The 17,200-nt window shown below is 41.4% G+C and overlaps 1 protein-coding gene across 1 annotated transcript in view; it reads left to right on the forward strand.

The window, feature by feature from the left end:
- Positions 1–17,200, forward strand: part of ARHGAP26 (Rho GTPase activating protein 26) — a 416,968-nt gene that overhangs the window by 134,016 nt on the left and 265,752 nt on the right. Inside the window, exon 11 of the mRNA XM_006777037.2 lies at positions 14,401–14,479. Within this exon, the coding sequence (XP_006777100.1) occupies positions 14,401–14,479 (79 nt within the window). The remainder of the gene's footprint in view (positions 1–14,400; positions 14,480–17,200) is intronic.

Raw genomic sequence — 17,200 nt, forward strand, 5'->3', positions numbered from 1 at the left:
CTCATTTGGGAATAGACTCAGGCTTGTTGCTGATTTTTAAGGATTAGTGTCTCCTCCCCACATTTTTAGGTTCAGCACTGAGCCGCTGGTTGGTTGGTTTTATTTTAGTGTGAAGGCTCCTTGTCTTAGGAATGTGTGTTCTGTCTCAGGAGGTTGAATAGATGTTTAAATAAAACTGACTCTAACATGACTGTATCAGCTATTTGAGATTTGTTTACTTTAAAGAAATGTTTACTTTTAAAATTCAATAAAATGATTCAAAAGGAATTGCATGAAGAAAAGGGGGGGACATTCTCCTCAATTAAAAAAATGTCAGCTTTTAGTTACAGCTTTTCACCTACGTGTGTGTGTGTGTGTGTGTGTGTGTGTGTGTGTGTGTGTGTGCTATTGTCCCTGGGCGCGCCCGCCCGCCCAGGGACAATAGCAACCCACTTGTGAAATCAGTCTTTGGAGAAAGAACTCTGTGTTTTATTTCTCAAGATTTATAGTGTCTCATTAAGTCGTACCATTTCGTGGTGTTAAGCTAGTTTGACAACATTCCAATTCTTAGAGACACTTTCTTTGGCAGCAGGTTAATTCTTTCAATGAAAGCCATGTGCTCAGCTTATTTGAGCTATCTGTTCAAGATCAGCAGTGCTAGCAGGAAGATCCTTAAATCCCAGCATGATTCTCCTGTAATGCCACTTAATTTCTCCCCTTTATTAAATGGAAAAGCCACACCATTTTGATAAGCCAGTACTTTCCCCCTCCTTGAGACGTTACCTGTGGCCACTTAGCCCCAGCTCTAGAAGATCCAGAAATGGAGTACCACCTGGGGTGTGCCCCTCTGCATGTGGCAGGTGTGGGACCCCTACTGGTGCCAGGATGTGTGTCTACACTGTGGCTGTTGGAGGCTGCTGGAGCTCCCAGGCAGAGAACATGCCCTTTTGGCCTGAGAAGTTCATGGAAATAACTGTCTCTTTAGCAGCTTAGTCATTACAACTCTGGCTCTCTAGTCCAGCAACCTGGATCTAAATTTTGACTTTGTTCAGCAGCCATGTGACCTTGGGCAAGTTACTTAATCTCTCAGGGGCTTTGATTTCCTTATCTGGAAAATTAAGATGGAAATAGTACCTAGTTCCTAGAATTGTAAGGATTCACGAAGAAAATGCATATAAAAATACTTAGCAGAATGCCAAATAATAAATGCTCAACAAGTATTAGCTGATGTTATTATTAATAGAGGCCCAGCACATGAAATCATGCACAGGTAGGGTCCCTAGGCCTAGCCTGTGATCAGGGCCATCTTCCACCTGCTTGCTAGTCCCCAGTCCAGCCCCGCTGCTGCCACCCACCCTGGTTCCTCATTTGCCATCTGGTGGGTGGGGAGGGATCGGAGGGACCAAGAGGTCTGCCTTCTGCCTGCTTGCCCCAGTACTCAGTCCTGTCCTGCCGCCACCCACCCCGGTTTCCTGTTTGCCATCCAGCGATCAGAGTCTGCGGGCACAGGGGAGGGACCGAGACGTGGTCAATGCACCCCATAGCAACTGGTTTATAGGTTGGATCCAGTCAGTCATTATGTGGTTATGGTCACTGGCCTTTTATTATATAGGATTATTATTAATCTTTCCCTGAGGATATTTTTTCCATTACTTTATTTAAAGAGAGTGCAAGGGAGGGAGCAAGGGAGCGGGGGTGGGGGGGTGGGAGAAACATCAATGTGTGAGAGAGAGACATCAATTGGTTGCCTTCTACACAATCCTCGACTCGGACTAGGAATCAAACCCTTGACCTTTGACACTCAGGTGGACGTTCTGACCAGTTAGCAACACTGGCCAGGGCTAGCTGTTATTATTCATTGTTAAGTAACTAAACTCTAAATGCAAGGGAAATAAATATATTTGTAAGGAAAAGAAAGTTCCCTAGCCTTTCACCATGCTTGGTATGTGAAAGGGGATGGTAGTGGAGAAGAGTTGTATGGAGAAGTACGTTGAGTTAGGGTAGCCCAGGGGTATTGTATAAAGTGTACATCAAGTTAAAATTGCTTACTCTTGATTTTAAATAAATCTTAAATCAGGTTGCTTTAAGCACTTGGAGACATCTTTCTTCTCAGTTCTAAAGCAGGGGATTCATATTGTGGTCCTCCATGAAAGAAGTGAAGACAATGTGTTTGTTTGGCAGTGGAGCCAGTTGTATAGTTCAGATGTATAGTTCTTAGAGATGGTCGTTCCTCCACATGGCTGTTTGGGAGAGGACATGCCTTGCATTGTAGCTCTCTGTGAGACAGGGTGCAAGCTCAGTGATGTTTTTTTGATGCTGAATTGTTTTCTGTGCTTTCTCCTTCAGATGTTTCCCCAGAAGTTGTAGACTGTTGTTTTTTAGGCAGTGAAAACTTGCCGTTTCTACCCTTGTAGACATTTCATACCACCTTCCCCCTTTACTGTGCCCATAAAAGCTTTGCATGTCCCAATTATAATCTGAGAGCAGACGTGTCAGATTCAACATTCTGAGTGGATTTGGGAAGTTGATTTCTTCTAAGTTGATGTCTCTTTTCCTTTGTCATGAATTGAGGGGTACAGAATGAGGCTGCTAAATCTCTTAATAAGCAGGATGTGTGTACACCAGTGATGGCAAATGTATGACACACGTGTCAGAGGTGACATGCAAACTCATTTTTTTGGTTGATTTTTCTTTGTTAAATGGCATTTAAATATATAAAATAAATATCAAAAATATAAATCTTTTTTATACTATGATTGCAAATATTAAAAAATTTCTATATGTGACATGGCACCAGAGTTAAGTTAGGGTTTTTCAAAATGCTGAAACACCAAGCTCAAAAGGTTCGCCATCACTGGTGTACATGGTTCTGTTGTAGTACTTGTAATTTTTATTTTCTATATAGTTTGGTGTTTTGACACCTTAAATACCTTTCTGAATACGGAGAGACTGCCCCTTCCAGGGCTAGCACTTCTAATAGATAGCAAGGGGCATTTGAAGGTTTATATTTTATATTGGCTAATTGAATAAAGACTAGGTTTATCATTTTTTTCTCTGAAAGTGAATCAACTCTTTTGGAGAGAGTTTAGTGTAAAATTCCTGAGTGAAAAGGAGACTTCATCTGTTGGGGGGACCACTTCGCAAATTATATGATTATCTAACCACTTTGCTGTACATCTGAAACTAATATAAAGTAATATTGAATGTCAACTGTAATTGAAAAATAAAAATTAAAAAAATGGACTTCATGGAAAAGCAGCATGTGAATTAGCGGTATTGGCATGTGAATTGCTAACACTTGCCAGTGTCTATCTTCAGTCACTTTAAATGATTAACTCTCCCATGCAGCATCTCATGGATATTAATGAGCAAATGTAAGGAAAATATTTGTTTAAGCTAAAGGATCCTGGTGGTAGTCATCTCCTACTATTTCTGTATTTGTTGATTTTTAAGAGATTTCTCACAGATGTTAAATAACACATGGTTGTTTTCTCCCAGATGTTTTCCAGGAAGGTCACTAAATCATATGGAAAATAATAGGAAAAAAGCGAATCAATGTAGTCTTAAGGGGCAGTACTTATACTTGGGGAAAGGAAACAATTAGAATGCTTTCTTGTTTACAGGATTAGTTTTCTTCAATGGTCCATACATTTGGAGATATTATGTGGAGTGTTTGAGGCTCCATCCCCAGCATTGGCACTCCAGAGATGGCAGCAAAGGACAACTTCTTAGAGTCTTAGAAGTGATCTAGGTACTTGGTGCTAGGGGTGTAATGGAGACCAAGATAAGCATAGTCTTTGCCTTCAGGGAACTTACCTCTGAGGGTAGAATGTGCGCGCGCGTGCACACACACACACACACACACACTCACTCACTCACTCACTCACTCACTCATGCAATTAAAGGCATATAAAGGATGTCCCAAAATTCACAAAGAAGTAATTTTGATAGAAAACATAGGTTTATAACTAAAAATTGTAAACTTTTTATTGATTCATAAAGTATACAGGATAGGGTTATGTATGGAATAGCATATCGGGTAAACTGGATTATCATGTTGCGATAGCTATTATTGCCTGAGCAGCCGCATTTTCGAAGAAGAAATACTTTATGAATCAATAAAAAATTTACAATTTTTAATTATAAACCTATGTTTTCTATCAAAATTACTTCTTGCGTGAATTTTGGGATACACACCACACACACACACACACACACACACACACACACACATACATACACACATACAGTGTGTTGAGTGTTCCAGCAAACCTGGAGGGCCAGAATGCTATTGGGAAAATGTAACAGAGGGACCTTACTTTTCATTCTTATAGAGAATGATGGCATGACTGGAATACCCTGAGTTCATTTCCTCTCTCTTTCTCTTCCTCCCTCCCTCATTTATTTAGTAGAATTATATGCCAGAGACTCTACCGGCAGTGGAGATAGAAAGTTTAATGAAGCACTATGAATCTATTGGACTTTCTTTCTTAAAAGTCATCATCTGATTTTTCTTTCAATCAAATCTGAAGTCCTCCTTTTGCAAGCTTTCCACTAATATAGGGACAGCTTTCCTCAGGACCAGTCCCAGTGAGGCATGTCATACCCACTGTCACCTCTATCTTGTGTTTGCATAGTATGTGAACTTTTCTTTGTGTTGGTTGGTTGTTTAATTAGGCATGTTTTATATACCTCTGCTCATTTCTGAATATCTGTTTCAGGTAATTTGCTTCCAGAGGCAGAATAACATCATGTTATGCAGTTTTTAATACAGCACTGTGTGCATGTGGCTGTTTAACTTTTTTCCTATGGTAATGCAATGTTTGAGTTACATTATTTTTCCTTTGGGACTTTGCTGAACTGTTGTGAAAGAGACTACAGGAGCTTAATCATGTTAGTTGCTATTTAAACTAAAACTTCAGCAAGTACACACATGATCTGCATATCTGTATAGCACAAACCCCCCCAGGAAAATGGAAGGTTGGTTAAAGTAAGGATAGTGGAGGCTAGAAAGATTATGGAGGATCTGAAAAACCTATTCAAACCCACTAAGATGTCACCACCTTTATTTCAAGTTTGCTTTTATAGCAGGCTGCACGATGCAGGTGAAAGATCGAAGCAGCCCTGAGTTTGAATTTAAACCCCCTACCCTGTGGTTTAAATTTGGGCAGGTGGTTAAACCATATTTGTAAGAAGGGGCTTATCATACCTACCTTGCAGAATTGTTGTGAAGATGAAACGCATTAATATTTATCCCTGATGCAGTCTTGTGTTGGAAAAGGTTGTGCCTTTGAATTTTTTTCTCTCCCCTAAAACCTGGGACTTCATTGTCCTTATGGTAGACCTTAGCTTTGGTGGGTGTATCTTTGAGCCCATTTTTTTCTATCCTGATGGTGTTCCTTTTCTTATTGTGCCATTAATTTTCTATTCACCTGTAAGTTGAGAGTGAAGACGGGTGTATTAAATGTGCAAAGGGGCTACTAAGGGAAGATTCCATTTTTTAAAATATGTATGTGACAACTTGTTATTTACAGATATATGTCCTGCACAAGATAAAAAGTTTTATGCTCCTTCCAATGTCTGATCTCAAAAGGAAACCATACTATTTTGAAGTTAAAATAATGCTATTACTTTCAGTTTGGTATGTGGTGTGTATGCATGCCCTTGTTTGTGTGTCTTTGTGAAATTGTGTTTTCCAAAAAGAAGCATCTTATGTAACACACTGTTTCAGTCCTCAACCTCTAGATGGCAGTTTTGTATGTGTATTAGTTACCACGAGGCGTCCAGTTGAAAATTAGCTGTCTTTCATACATTGACAGGAGTCTGGGCGGTGTGTGTGTGTGTGTGTGTGTGTGTTTGTGTGTAGATTTCTGTAGAAGACATCATCATGTGAATATTACTCAAGAGAAAGGTATTCTAAGTGACTCACTCTTTCTCTAGAAATTCCTTCTTCTCACCCATTCATGATGGATCATTTCATACCCATTTTCCTACAAAGGCAAGCACGCGTAGTTAATTTAGCCTCTGTGTAAACATTACATTTCACCTGATTCCTGAAGTGTCAGGCTCTTGGCTGCAGGGTCGGTATATTGAGGATGGTGAAGAAAACAGCGGAGTGATTTCGGCTGCATCATGTGCTGAGAACCAGGAATCCTGGCCCTCATGGTGCAATGCGCCTTTATCTTTTGCAACAGATGAAACCATTTTTCCTGGTTTCAAACTTCCCTTCCCCTCCCCTTCTCACCCCTTGTTTGAAATAATATTTGATTTTGCCTTCCTGCTGGTTGGATTAGAGCACCGGTCTCAATGCCAATGACATTTCAGAGGGGAAATGGCTTTTTCCTTCCTCAGAGGGTGTTATACTGCTCTGACTTCCATGACTTGGGTGGGGGCAGAGCCGGGGGAAATATCATACTTTCTGGATTGCTTTTTAGCTGTTCTGTAAAGTAATTTAGTTGAGAAGTTCTAGGAATTTTTGTCATTTGAACTTGTCATTTACATTTACATTTTAAAAAAATAATTAGAGAGTACTTCCTGTTTGATTCTGTTTTAAATAAGAATGGCATGTGATTGTTAGTGGACTGTGGTGTGAAATGAGTCAACCTTACTTTGATTATTTAGTCTGCATAGTGAAATTTGTGGTGTTACTGATTTGGTATACCAGTTTGTTTTCCAATTTCTATATATAAAATGTTTATTTAACCAAAATTAAATGTAAACCAAAATTTTTCTGTTACGTAAATCTAAAGAGAAGAGACAATTCAATCAGTAAATTCCACTTATGTGGACTTCTATTTATCACGAGATAGAATAGTAATAATGAAAGAATATTCCTAAATGAACTAGGAGAGTTCCTGAATTAGAATATTTTGTCATTGTTTGTTATGAACAGTAGTAACAAGTGCTTGCGTTCTTCCCAAGTCTTACTCATCTCAGCAATTAATAATGTTTTCTCCTAGTGCGGTGTGTTAAAATGTGCTTACTCCTGTGTCGCCAGTGCCTAGCATTATGGCTGGCATGTGATAGGTACTCAATCAATATCTGGTACATGGAAGAACCATGCAACTTAATGCGCAAAGATTTCTTCGTCTGGGCTTCCTGTTGGTTTGTGACTTCAGTCTCCTTTAAAATAAAGATGTAGGGAATTATCTGATGTGATTGGTCATATTTACTCTATAAATTGTTATTACTGCTATGGTACTAGTTATTTTAGGACCTTTCCTCCCAAGAGGTCAGTGCTGTAGGCTGTAATAGGTTATGAGGCATTCAGTCATTAGGACTAGGTCCTTTCTAAATAATTAATTAGAAGTCTTCTATTCTGAAAGTGTGTATGTGTGTGGGTGTGGGGGCTGGGGAGGTGGAGGGAGAGGTGCTTCTTTCTCCTAAGGAGCTGGTAGCCCTGGATCTCAGGACATACACTGCATGCACTTGGGGGCAGTACAGCATTGTGGTTAAGATGTGGGCTTTGCTTTGAAAGTCAGGCAGACTGACTGGGTTCAAGCTGAGGCTTTGCCACCTACTTGTGGTGTGCCATTGTGCAAATGGTTTCTGAGTATCAGTTTTTAAAAGCGGTATAGTGATGGTAGTTACTTCATATAGTTATTGTGACAAATAAATGATAATGCTCATGAAATCCTTAGCATAGTGCTTACCCATAATAAACACTCAATAAATCTTAGCCACAGTGTGTGGGCCACCAGTTTGCAACTTCTAGTTTCTCTCTCACTTTTTTCTCGCGCCTGGATCCCACCCAGGTTCTCATGTTGCATGTTCTTCTCATGTACAAAGATCTGCAGTGGACAGGGACTTTTCATTATTTCATATCATGCATAGTTTGTGCAGAGTCAACTTTTTATCTCCAAAGGGTAGATTAATGTTGTTCTTCAGTGATGACACTAGGTCCTGAGCGTTGAGAAAGATGGGAAAGCATCCCAAGTTCCTCCTTTGTTGATGAACTGGAGATGCTTTGCTGTGTTTGCCTTTGAGGTTAATCAAGAACACAGACATGCATCATTATTGGTCCTCATGCATGAGATGACTTTATAACCTGCCAGGATAACCTGGAGTGGAGCTCACGTAGAGGGAGGCAGAGAAAGACAGACACAGGCACCAGATGTTGCAAACTGGTGGGCCAGACATGTTTGGTTTGGCTTGAGTAGTTTGAGGCAACATCTTAAAATTGGAAATATCTATAAATGCTGATCTTACCATCCCACGTATCAGCTATTTGTAGAGTTGAATGATGAATGCTTCTGGTAGGTGGGGTTTGGCCTTTTCACTTGGCTGTAGTCCCCACCATTCCTTGTTCCCCACCACGATGACAGGCAACAGCTGTCACTTTGCCTTGTCCTTGCATTGTTGTTTTTCTCACAGAGGGAACTACTCCTTTGTCCCTATGTCTCTATCAGAAAGTAGAAGTGCAAAATAAAAAAACACACAAAAGACTGCATGTTTTAATGAAAATGAGACCAAACCCATTTTGTTGGGGCAGTGAGGAACTTCTTACCCAGTTTCTCTCATTTTGCTTTCTTTCTTGCCTGGTCTCTCTTGACATTTGAGCCTGCAGTCTGTTAGGCAGACATGGAAGAGATGTCATTCTTCAAGTTTATTCTGCCTGGCTTTGGCCCTATTTTATGTAAATGAAGATCTGCCATATGTTTATGAACATGAAGATTTATTGAACTTTGAGCCCTCGTCCAGGATCTGTTAGAAATCAGTTTCCCAGGAGCGTTTCAGAGGCAAGGACCACTTCTCCCTGTTACTCGCTCAGCCCTTTCACCTGTGGGTGGCAGCCCCATTCTCCAAGCTTTTTATCATTTCCCTCTTCCTAAATAAACACAGTGAGGCAGGTTTCAAACACAGGCTGTGAGAACATGTGTTTCTGTGGGTGCCACCCTCCTCCTTTTACGCTGAACTTGACCCTTAAATGTACTGTAGTGTGGATGGAAGCTGAGAACAAGCTCTTGCCAACAGAAGATTTATAGTCTTGTGAATGAGTAAACTCTAGCTCTTTGGAGGTTTATTTAGAAAGAACAGTCCTGTTAGATTCTGAGTGTGTTTGTTTCAGTGGGGTGGAGTCAGTAATAGCATTTCCTTGTCCAGTAGGAAGTGGGTAAATTGCCAAGCCACTGAGATCACTATTGTTGACTCAGATTCAGGAATAAGATTAGAGTAGGAAAGCTGTCGAGTAACCCTGGAGTCAGGGCTGGTTGTGATGCTGCTTGTTCTTGGCTGATGAAAAAGCTCTGAACTGACATCAGTGGTCCCAGCTCCGAGATATGTTGCTAAACCAAGTATGGCTTTCTGTGGGCTGTTTTTGGAGGCCAGAGTTGGAGGAGATATGGTGGTGGGCAGCACTTTGCCCTGTGATAGATGAATAACTGTTTTCTTCATCGCCCCTGTGTGACAGGCGGGGTGCCAGCTTAGAGAAAATTGCGGATCCTTGATCATGGTCCTCAAGCTGATCCAGATAGAGCAGTAAGCAAGGACTGGTTCTGAGCGAAAATAAAGTGCTGTCTCCTAAGTAGGATCTTGGGCTTGAGCTCTAGAAAGGATTATACGACTCTTGTTCCTTTTCTCATCTGGTGGGTAGAGGGAGCTCTTGGCAGATTTTCTAGAATTGCTCAAGGCTCCTTCTTTGTCCTTATAAATTATCAGGCATTAATTCCATAACAGGGAAAAGAGCACTTGGATGCTTCACTCAGGAGGAAATGGTTGCAATAGCAGAGTCTGTGTGTCACGTCAGCCCTTGGCCTGGCTTGCTTTGTGGTAGGGTGTGATTTTCAGGGCTCTCTGTAGGTAAGGGCTTTGGGGGTGGTGTCTTGAGAATCAGAAGTGCCTGTGGCTCTTTTCTTTCCCTTTTTAAACTACATACACGTGCCCATGTCCCTCCATAATTTTGATCCTACTCCACACTTAACATCCTGCCTCCTCCCTCCCAAGTCGTGTCCCTGTGATAAATAATTTTGGGAGCATTACTGTGTGTCTGACCCTTTGAAATGCCTTATACATCTCTCATTTAACCTTCACAACAACCCCATGAGGTAGATATTCTTATAATTTGCATTTTAAAGAAGAATAGCATAGTTCAGTTACTCGTCCACTAGGCTTACACACAAGGAAGCACTAGACTCAGGATAACTGGTGAGCCCAAGTTACTTAAAAACATTTTTTATTTTTTAAATATATTTTTATTGTTGATAGTATTTAAAAAAACATTTTTTAATTAAGATGTAGTCACAATAAGATGCCTAAAACCTTAGGTCTGTATCTTAATAACCGCCTCTTCTCCCCCCTCACCCCCCAGTTGCGGACTTGATCCCAGTAGGGCATACAGGAGGCACCCCCCCCGGCCCCCCACCTTCTGCCTGTGTAACACCTAGATCAAGTTTCTATTGCCCAGCAGGTATCCTTGTGTTCACACCCCATTCATTGCCCATATCCCTTCCCCAAGATGAAATTACTGTTCTGATGTCTGTCAGTGTTTGAACATGATAGAAATGGAATCATGCCCTTTATAGTCTTTTGTGTCCAGCTTCTTTCCCTCATTATTATGTCTATGAGATTCATTCTTCTTGTTGTGTGTAGCAGTATTTGATTCTATTTTATTGTTGTGTGATATTCCATTGTTTAAATATACAACAATTCTTTTATTGATGGATATTAGTTTTTTTGCTGTTGCAAATTTTGGCCATGATGCATAAAACTGAGCATTCTTGAATGTGTCTTTTGGTGGACATATGCACGCATTTCACTTGGGTATATATCTAGAGGTAGAATTGTTAGGTCATAGAGTGGGTGCATGTTTACTTTTGTTTGGTTTGATCAATTTACTCTCCTACCAGCATGTATGAGAATTCCAGTGGCTCTACGTTCTTGTCAGGAGTTGGTATTGATGGTCTTTGAATAAGTTCCATTCAGGAGGGAGTTTGTTGTATTTTATTGTGGTTTTCATTGCATTTCCCTGATGAGTCATCATGTTGATCCCAATTTCTTGTGCTCCTTGGCCATTTGTTTGTCTTTCTTTATGGCCTATTCAAATCTTTTATGTATTTTATTAATTGGGTTGTTCATTTTTTATTTATTTGTTGGCATTCTTTAAATATTCTGGACAATATGAGCCTTACTGGAGATATAAATTACAAATATCTTGCCTTACTCTGTAGTTAGTCTTTTCACTCTCTTAATGGTATCTTTTGATGAATGGAAGTTCTTCATTTTGGTGAAGTACAATTTATCCATATTTTTTGTTATAGTTAGTGCTTTTTGTGTTTTTAAAAACAAAACAAAACTCATTGCCTTTCCATCTCTTGAGCATTTTGAGGCAGAAAAAAAATGTGGAGGGCTACTGCTGTAGAAAAGAAGCCACAGTCAAACTGGACACTAATGGATTCTTGTTTTTTTTTGGATTAGAGCGGTGTTCTGAGCCCTTGTAGTTATGATGCACTCTAGGTTTTACAGGGCCTTTTACCGTTCAATCTCATTTGACCCCGTGCAAGAGTTCATTAAGGTACTTGCAGGAGGGACTAGTCCATTTTGTTCACTTCTCTACTACATGTGGAAAAGAACTTGTGTTTTGATATTTCTTCTTGAAATGAAAACAAACCCTCTTGCCCTAGCCGTTTTGGCTCAGTGGGTACAGCATTGGTCTGTGGACTCAAGGGTACTGGGTTTGATTCTGGTCAAGGGCACATGCCCGGTTGCAGGCTCGATCCCTAGTAGGGAACATGCAGGAGGCAGCCAATCAGTGGTTCTCTCATCATTGATGTTTCTATCTCTCTTCCTCTCCTTTCTTCTTTGAATTCAATAAAAAATACATTTAAAAAAACAAATCTTCTTAAGTTTCCTGGTTACTAAGGCTAAGTGGCTCACCCTTCAGAGCCTCGGAGTTTGTCTGAACTTCCTCTTTGCGGCCCTGGGTGGAAATTTCACACTGTGTGCCATGAAGTTGGTGTGACATTTGCAAGGTCCCTGAGATCTTGGTATGCTAGGCATTGTGGTCTCACTGTTTGCTGGTGAGCACTGAGCAGGAAGTAACTTGGAGAACATTGTCTACGTGACTCCAGTGTGGAGAAGAGGGTGGCTTTGCTCTCCAGGGCAGGGAGAACAGGAAGGAAAAGGTGGGGGTGGGTGGGAAGCCCATGGCATTGGGCTCAGACTGTACATCAGGATCACCTGGGTAGTTGGTTAAAATCCAAGTTTGTAGGCCCCGTCCAGAAGTTCAGATTCAAGAAGGTGGGGTTGGGCTGGGAATCTCCGTTTGAAGGGAATGCCCAATTCTGAAATCAGTGGTCTGGGAACACTTCAAGTAAGACTCGAAGATCAGGTCCAGGGACTTGAGAGTTCTGCGGTGGACAGTAGCTTTGTAGCCTTTTAATTTCAAAGCCTTAATGCTTTGTACTTAGCTGTTTGAAAGATGGAAGGCTATAAGCAATTCACTGTGTCCCCAAACTATAGGGCCATCTCTGTGGAGTGGTGGTTGCCAGCTCTGCAGACACCCAGCAGGTCTGGCACACTGAATGGGCCTTTGGGTATGAGAATGAGAATTTCTGAGAAGAGGAAGGAGACCTCTGACAGGTGCTGGTGGAGAGAGAAGTTATATCTTCTGAGTCATGCTTGTGTTAGGGTGCCAGTACCCATTATGACCTTCATAAGAATGACTCCCCTCTTGGGAATGAGTGTCTGTCCTATCACCTACCTCCCATGCTCAGTGCACCATCTTATCCATCCACTTAATCCACCCACATAGACCCCTGCCCTCCACTCCTCCACCTCCCCACCCATGTGCTCTCTCTCTCTCTCTCTCTCTCTCTCTCTCTCTCTCTCACACACACACACACACACACACACACACACTCATTAACAAACTCACACATTCACACCCTCACACCATTGCACCTCAAATCCCCAACTCATCTATACCTAAATATTCATATCTTTGAAAACTTTTTTCCTTGGGGGAGGTTGGGGAATGATCAATGAAAGAAGAGTATGTGATATTTAAAATATCTTCAACATAAATATGTCTAGCATATTCATTGGAACCATGGAAATAAGCCAGGAGCAGTGATTGTTGTGAGTTGAATGAACAGGCTTCGGTGCTTGTGGGGCCCGGGCCAGTGGTGCTCAGGGCATGGCAGAGCCCCATGTGTCTCACTATTGTGCTTCTCTGTGATCCTCAGCAGTGCTGTGGACTCAGAGGGTAGGTAGCAGGATCTCATTCTTCCACAGAGCACCTCTTCCTCCCGTTTAGGCTTTCTCAGACTTTAAAGATGAAGGTTTATATAAACAATTCTTAACTTTTTGAGGGTTGCAGTCTTCTTTGGCAATCTGATAGTTGGAATTGTTTTTACAGAAAAATATGTAGACATTTAGAGGGGAAAGATGGTTTATGGACTCTCTGGGACTCATCTGTGGATCCTAAGTAAATAACTGCTTTAATGAGCATATACTACTCCCAAGTTCAATTGTATGGCACAAGTCTGTTCGCCTGGAGTGCCATTTGTAGTGGGAACTCCACAAACACCATTGATATTGTGTGCATGCTTTCTGGAGGGTTTGTGCTCAATTTGAAAGAACAAGCAGATTTCAATGAGAGGGTGAAAGAGCAAATGCATGTAAAGACTTTACCATCTGACATGGCAAGTCTTCCCTTAAAAAATACTAGCCATTTGCCTTGGTCAGTGTTGCTAAATGGTTAGAGCATCAGTCAGCGCAGCACACCAAAGGGTCTCGGGTGCAGTTCCCAGTCTATGGCATGTACCTGGGTTGCAGATTCCATTCCCAGCCCAGGTTGGGGCATGTGTGGGAGGCAACCAGTTGATGTCTCCCACATTGATGTTTCTTTCTCTCTCTTTCACTCCCTCTTTTCCTTATATCCTCTCTACAAAAATCAATGGAAAAAATATCCTCCAGTGCGGCGAGGATGAACAAAAACAGCAAAAATACTATAGATTAAATATAAGCATAATTAAAAAGCTGATTACCTCCATAAAAGCTCTCCATGTCAAAAGCAGTTTAGAAGCATTGAACTAGCTATTAGGAGACCCAAATTTCTCCAGCTTGAATATTTTCCCCTTAATCACTCTGTGAAGCATTTTGGAGAACAGGAATGAATAAGATCTCAAGGAACAAACAAGGTCTAAAAGCATCTCTTTACTTCTCCGTGTCCTTCTCTGTGAGTAGAGCCATATCTTCTGTGTTTCTTCCTACCTCCCTGGGCACATGGGCTTATAGAGAGGGATTTAGGACCAGGCCTTTGCTTTCTGAGACTGGAAGATGGCTCAGAAAAGCCAGGAGGTGTGCCTCTCTTCCTTGTTATCTCCAGGGATCTCTCATTCTGTGGCGTGGGGGTGTCTTTAAGTTCATCTTCATCAGGATCTCTCTACCTAGCTTCATATCCTTGTCTTTCTATCTCCGCAGGCCAGGGGTTATCACCATGCAGGCTCTGTCGGAGGAGGACCGGAGGCTCTGGATGGAAGCCATGGATGGCCGGGAGCCTGTAAGTACAATTCAGGGAAGTAGAGCAGGAATAATGGTCCTGAATTGTTTGTTGCTTCCCTAGTGCAGTGTGATTGTTGCTGGTGCTCCAGTGCCTTGGGAGGTCTCGGGACTCATGTACCAGAGGGAGTTTTTCATTCCTTGGCTGATGCTTGTATATGTAGATCTTGCTTCTGTTTGGATGCAGGCCCTGAGCTGCGGCCTCTCTCTCTGAGGTGTGGGTTCTGCATGACACATTACCATAACTCCCCTTCACTGAGACAGTTGTAGCACCCTTAAGGCTCTTAGAGGAGGCAGAGTCCAGTTTGGCTTACTGAATATTTATTGATACCTCCATGAAGTAGGATGCAAAGCATTATTTCAATCCCATTTTAATGGATAAATGATCCTAAGAGTGTATACAGATTGTGCAGTATCTTTTCTCACCCCCTTCTGGTTCAGCCTCCCTTTGCCATAGTAGCCAACATCCCATTATACACAGTGGGATTATCAGGGTCAATGGAAGGGGTTAAGTCAGGTAATGTGATCCATGCTCCCATTTTAGAGATGCTGGCCTCTGCTGGGTGATGAATCTTGTGGTTTTCCTGCATCTTATGACATTTGAGACCCACGAAAAAGCCCTGGGGAAGTCCCTAGAGTCAGGGTAATCTTCTGATCTTGACGCCAGAGATATCAACCCCAGCGTTCAGCAAAATGGCAAGGTTGCAGAAATCCTAAGAGGGCAGTTTAACCATGGCCCACCAGTAAAAGATAGAAAGAGTCCACACTGTCAGAGGGCCAGTAATTATTACTTGCAAAAGCACTATCCAGAGAGGGAAAATGTGTGCAGGGGACATCAGGCCATGGCCTTCACCGACTATAGAACTCTCTGTGTCAAGCTGGGTATCTGGTGTGGGTGATTCCAATTCATTTGTGTGTCTCTTTCTCAGCCTACCCTGGTTAGGTGACCTGTATTGATTAATTGACCTTTCTGCTCAGCTATTTTTTAATACAAATATGGAACTCAGTCCAATCAAGTATGCATAAACAAATAACTAGTATTTGTGTAACATCCACTAATAGCATGATTTAAATAATTATTTAAAAATTTTGGCACAGTGCTAACCTCTAATCAAACATTACTTAACCTGAATTCTTTTCCTGGGCTAAAATATAAGATATTCCTGATTTTCCCTCAATATGTTGTTACGAATAGAAACTCAAAAGCAGATACATGTTTCTGCCTTTAGGGCTTTGTTGGCACAGTAGCTGCTTGATTTCAAAGGCCTTTGAAAGCAGTTTCCTAACTAATCCTTCATCTTTGCTATTATCTACCATTGGATGAGCACTTTTGTGTGTGTGTAAGGCACAGCTTTGGCACATCTCTTAATCCACTTATTTATCTCAGTGCCTTACAAAATAAATATTACGATTCCATTTCACAGATGAGGAAACTGAGGTTAAATCACTTGCCCCAAGTGGTATAGATATAATTGGCTATGTTAGTAGGATACAGGCTAGGTTGCTGTAACAAAGAGACTTTGACGTACAGGGGTTTAAATAAGATAGAAGTTTATTTTACCTTCGGTGTCCAGAAGTGAGCAGTCCGTGCTTGGCTGGGTGGTTCTGCCATCCTCGACCATGGCTTTCAGGTTCCAGTCATTGCCATTTTCCAGCCAGATAATGGAGATGAAAATATCCCGGACTGAGCAGGTACACACATCACTTCCATTGGCCTACACATAATTATATGGCCACATCTATCTGCAAAGAAGGATGGGAAATCTAGACTGTGCATAAGCAGCTATGGGCCCAGCCAGTCCCCAGGGCATCTTATCACTTCAAGGAAAAAGAGCAAGCATACGGTGGGCTGGTTAAAATCTTCACCAGCCCTAACTTGTTTGGCTCAGTGGATAGAGTGTCGGCCTGCGGACTGAAGGGTGTCAAGGTCGATTCCGATCAAGGGCATGTACCTTGGTTGCAGGCACATCCCCAGTAGGGGCTGTGCAGGAGGCAGCTGATCGATGTTTCTAACTCTCTATCTCTCTCCCTTCCTCTCTGTAAAAAAATCAATAAAATATATTAAAAAAAAAAAAAGTATCCACCAAAGTAGCAAAGCTAGAATTTGAATCCATGTCTAGTCCTAGGCATATTTGATTTTCATCTTAATAGAGAGAAATTTTCTCCTAAGAACCCTAAGTTTATTTTTACAATATTTTCTCTGACTCCCTTCAATCATTTTTCAACTTGTAGGGGAGGAAATACCCAGGAAGAAAAATCCTGTCATGGCATACTATTCTTAGCATAGATGGAAAGCCCACTATTATTGGTGGGATTTGTTTGTTTGTTTGCCACCAATAAGCTGACGCTTTAAAACTGCTTTACCAACTCCGTTTTAAGCCTCCCTCACCTCCCTCTTCCCACCAGTTATATTTGTTCTCTGTGTATAATTGGTCCTCTTACTAATCACTCCAGTTTTCCTGTAGATTAACATCTGGCCTCTGCAGATGGAAAGCTGTGCTGTTAAAACATCTCCTTGCTCCAGAATGTACACATTAAAACAAGTTTAAATACAAAATAATGCTGTTTCTAAACATCATATAAAATTATTTTCTCATAGGAGCGTATAGCTTGCATTTAAAACTATACCACTGTGCGTTTTATAGTTCTCCAAAGAGAGAGATAAATACAGACAAATGATGGTTGTGTAATTGGCGGGAATATCAGGCTGAATCTTGTCTCC

The sequence above is a fragment of the Myotis davidii genome, unplaced genomic scaffold, assembly GCF_000327345.1.
Source record: "Myotis davidii unplaced genomic scaffold, ASM32734v1 scaffold89, whole genome shotgun sequence".
Lineage (NCBI taxonomy): Eukaryota > Metazoa > Chordata > Mammalia > Chiroptera > Vespertilionidae > Myotis > Myotis davidii.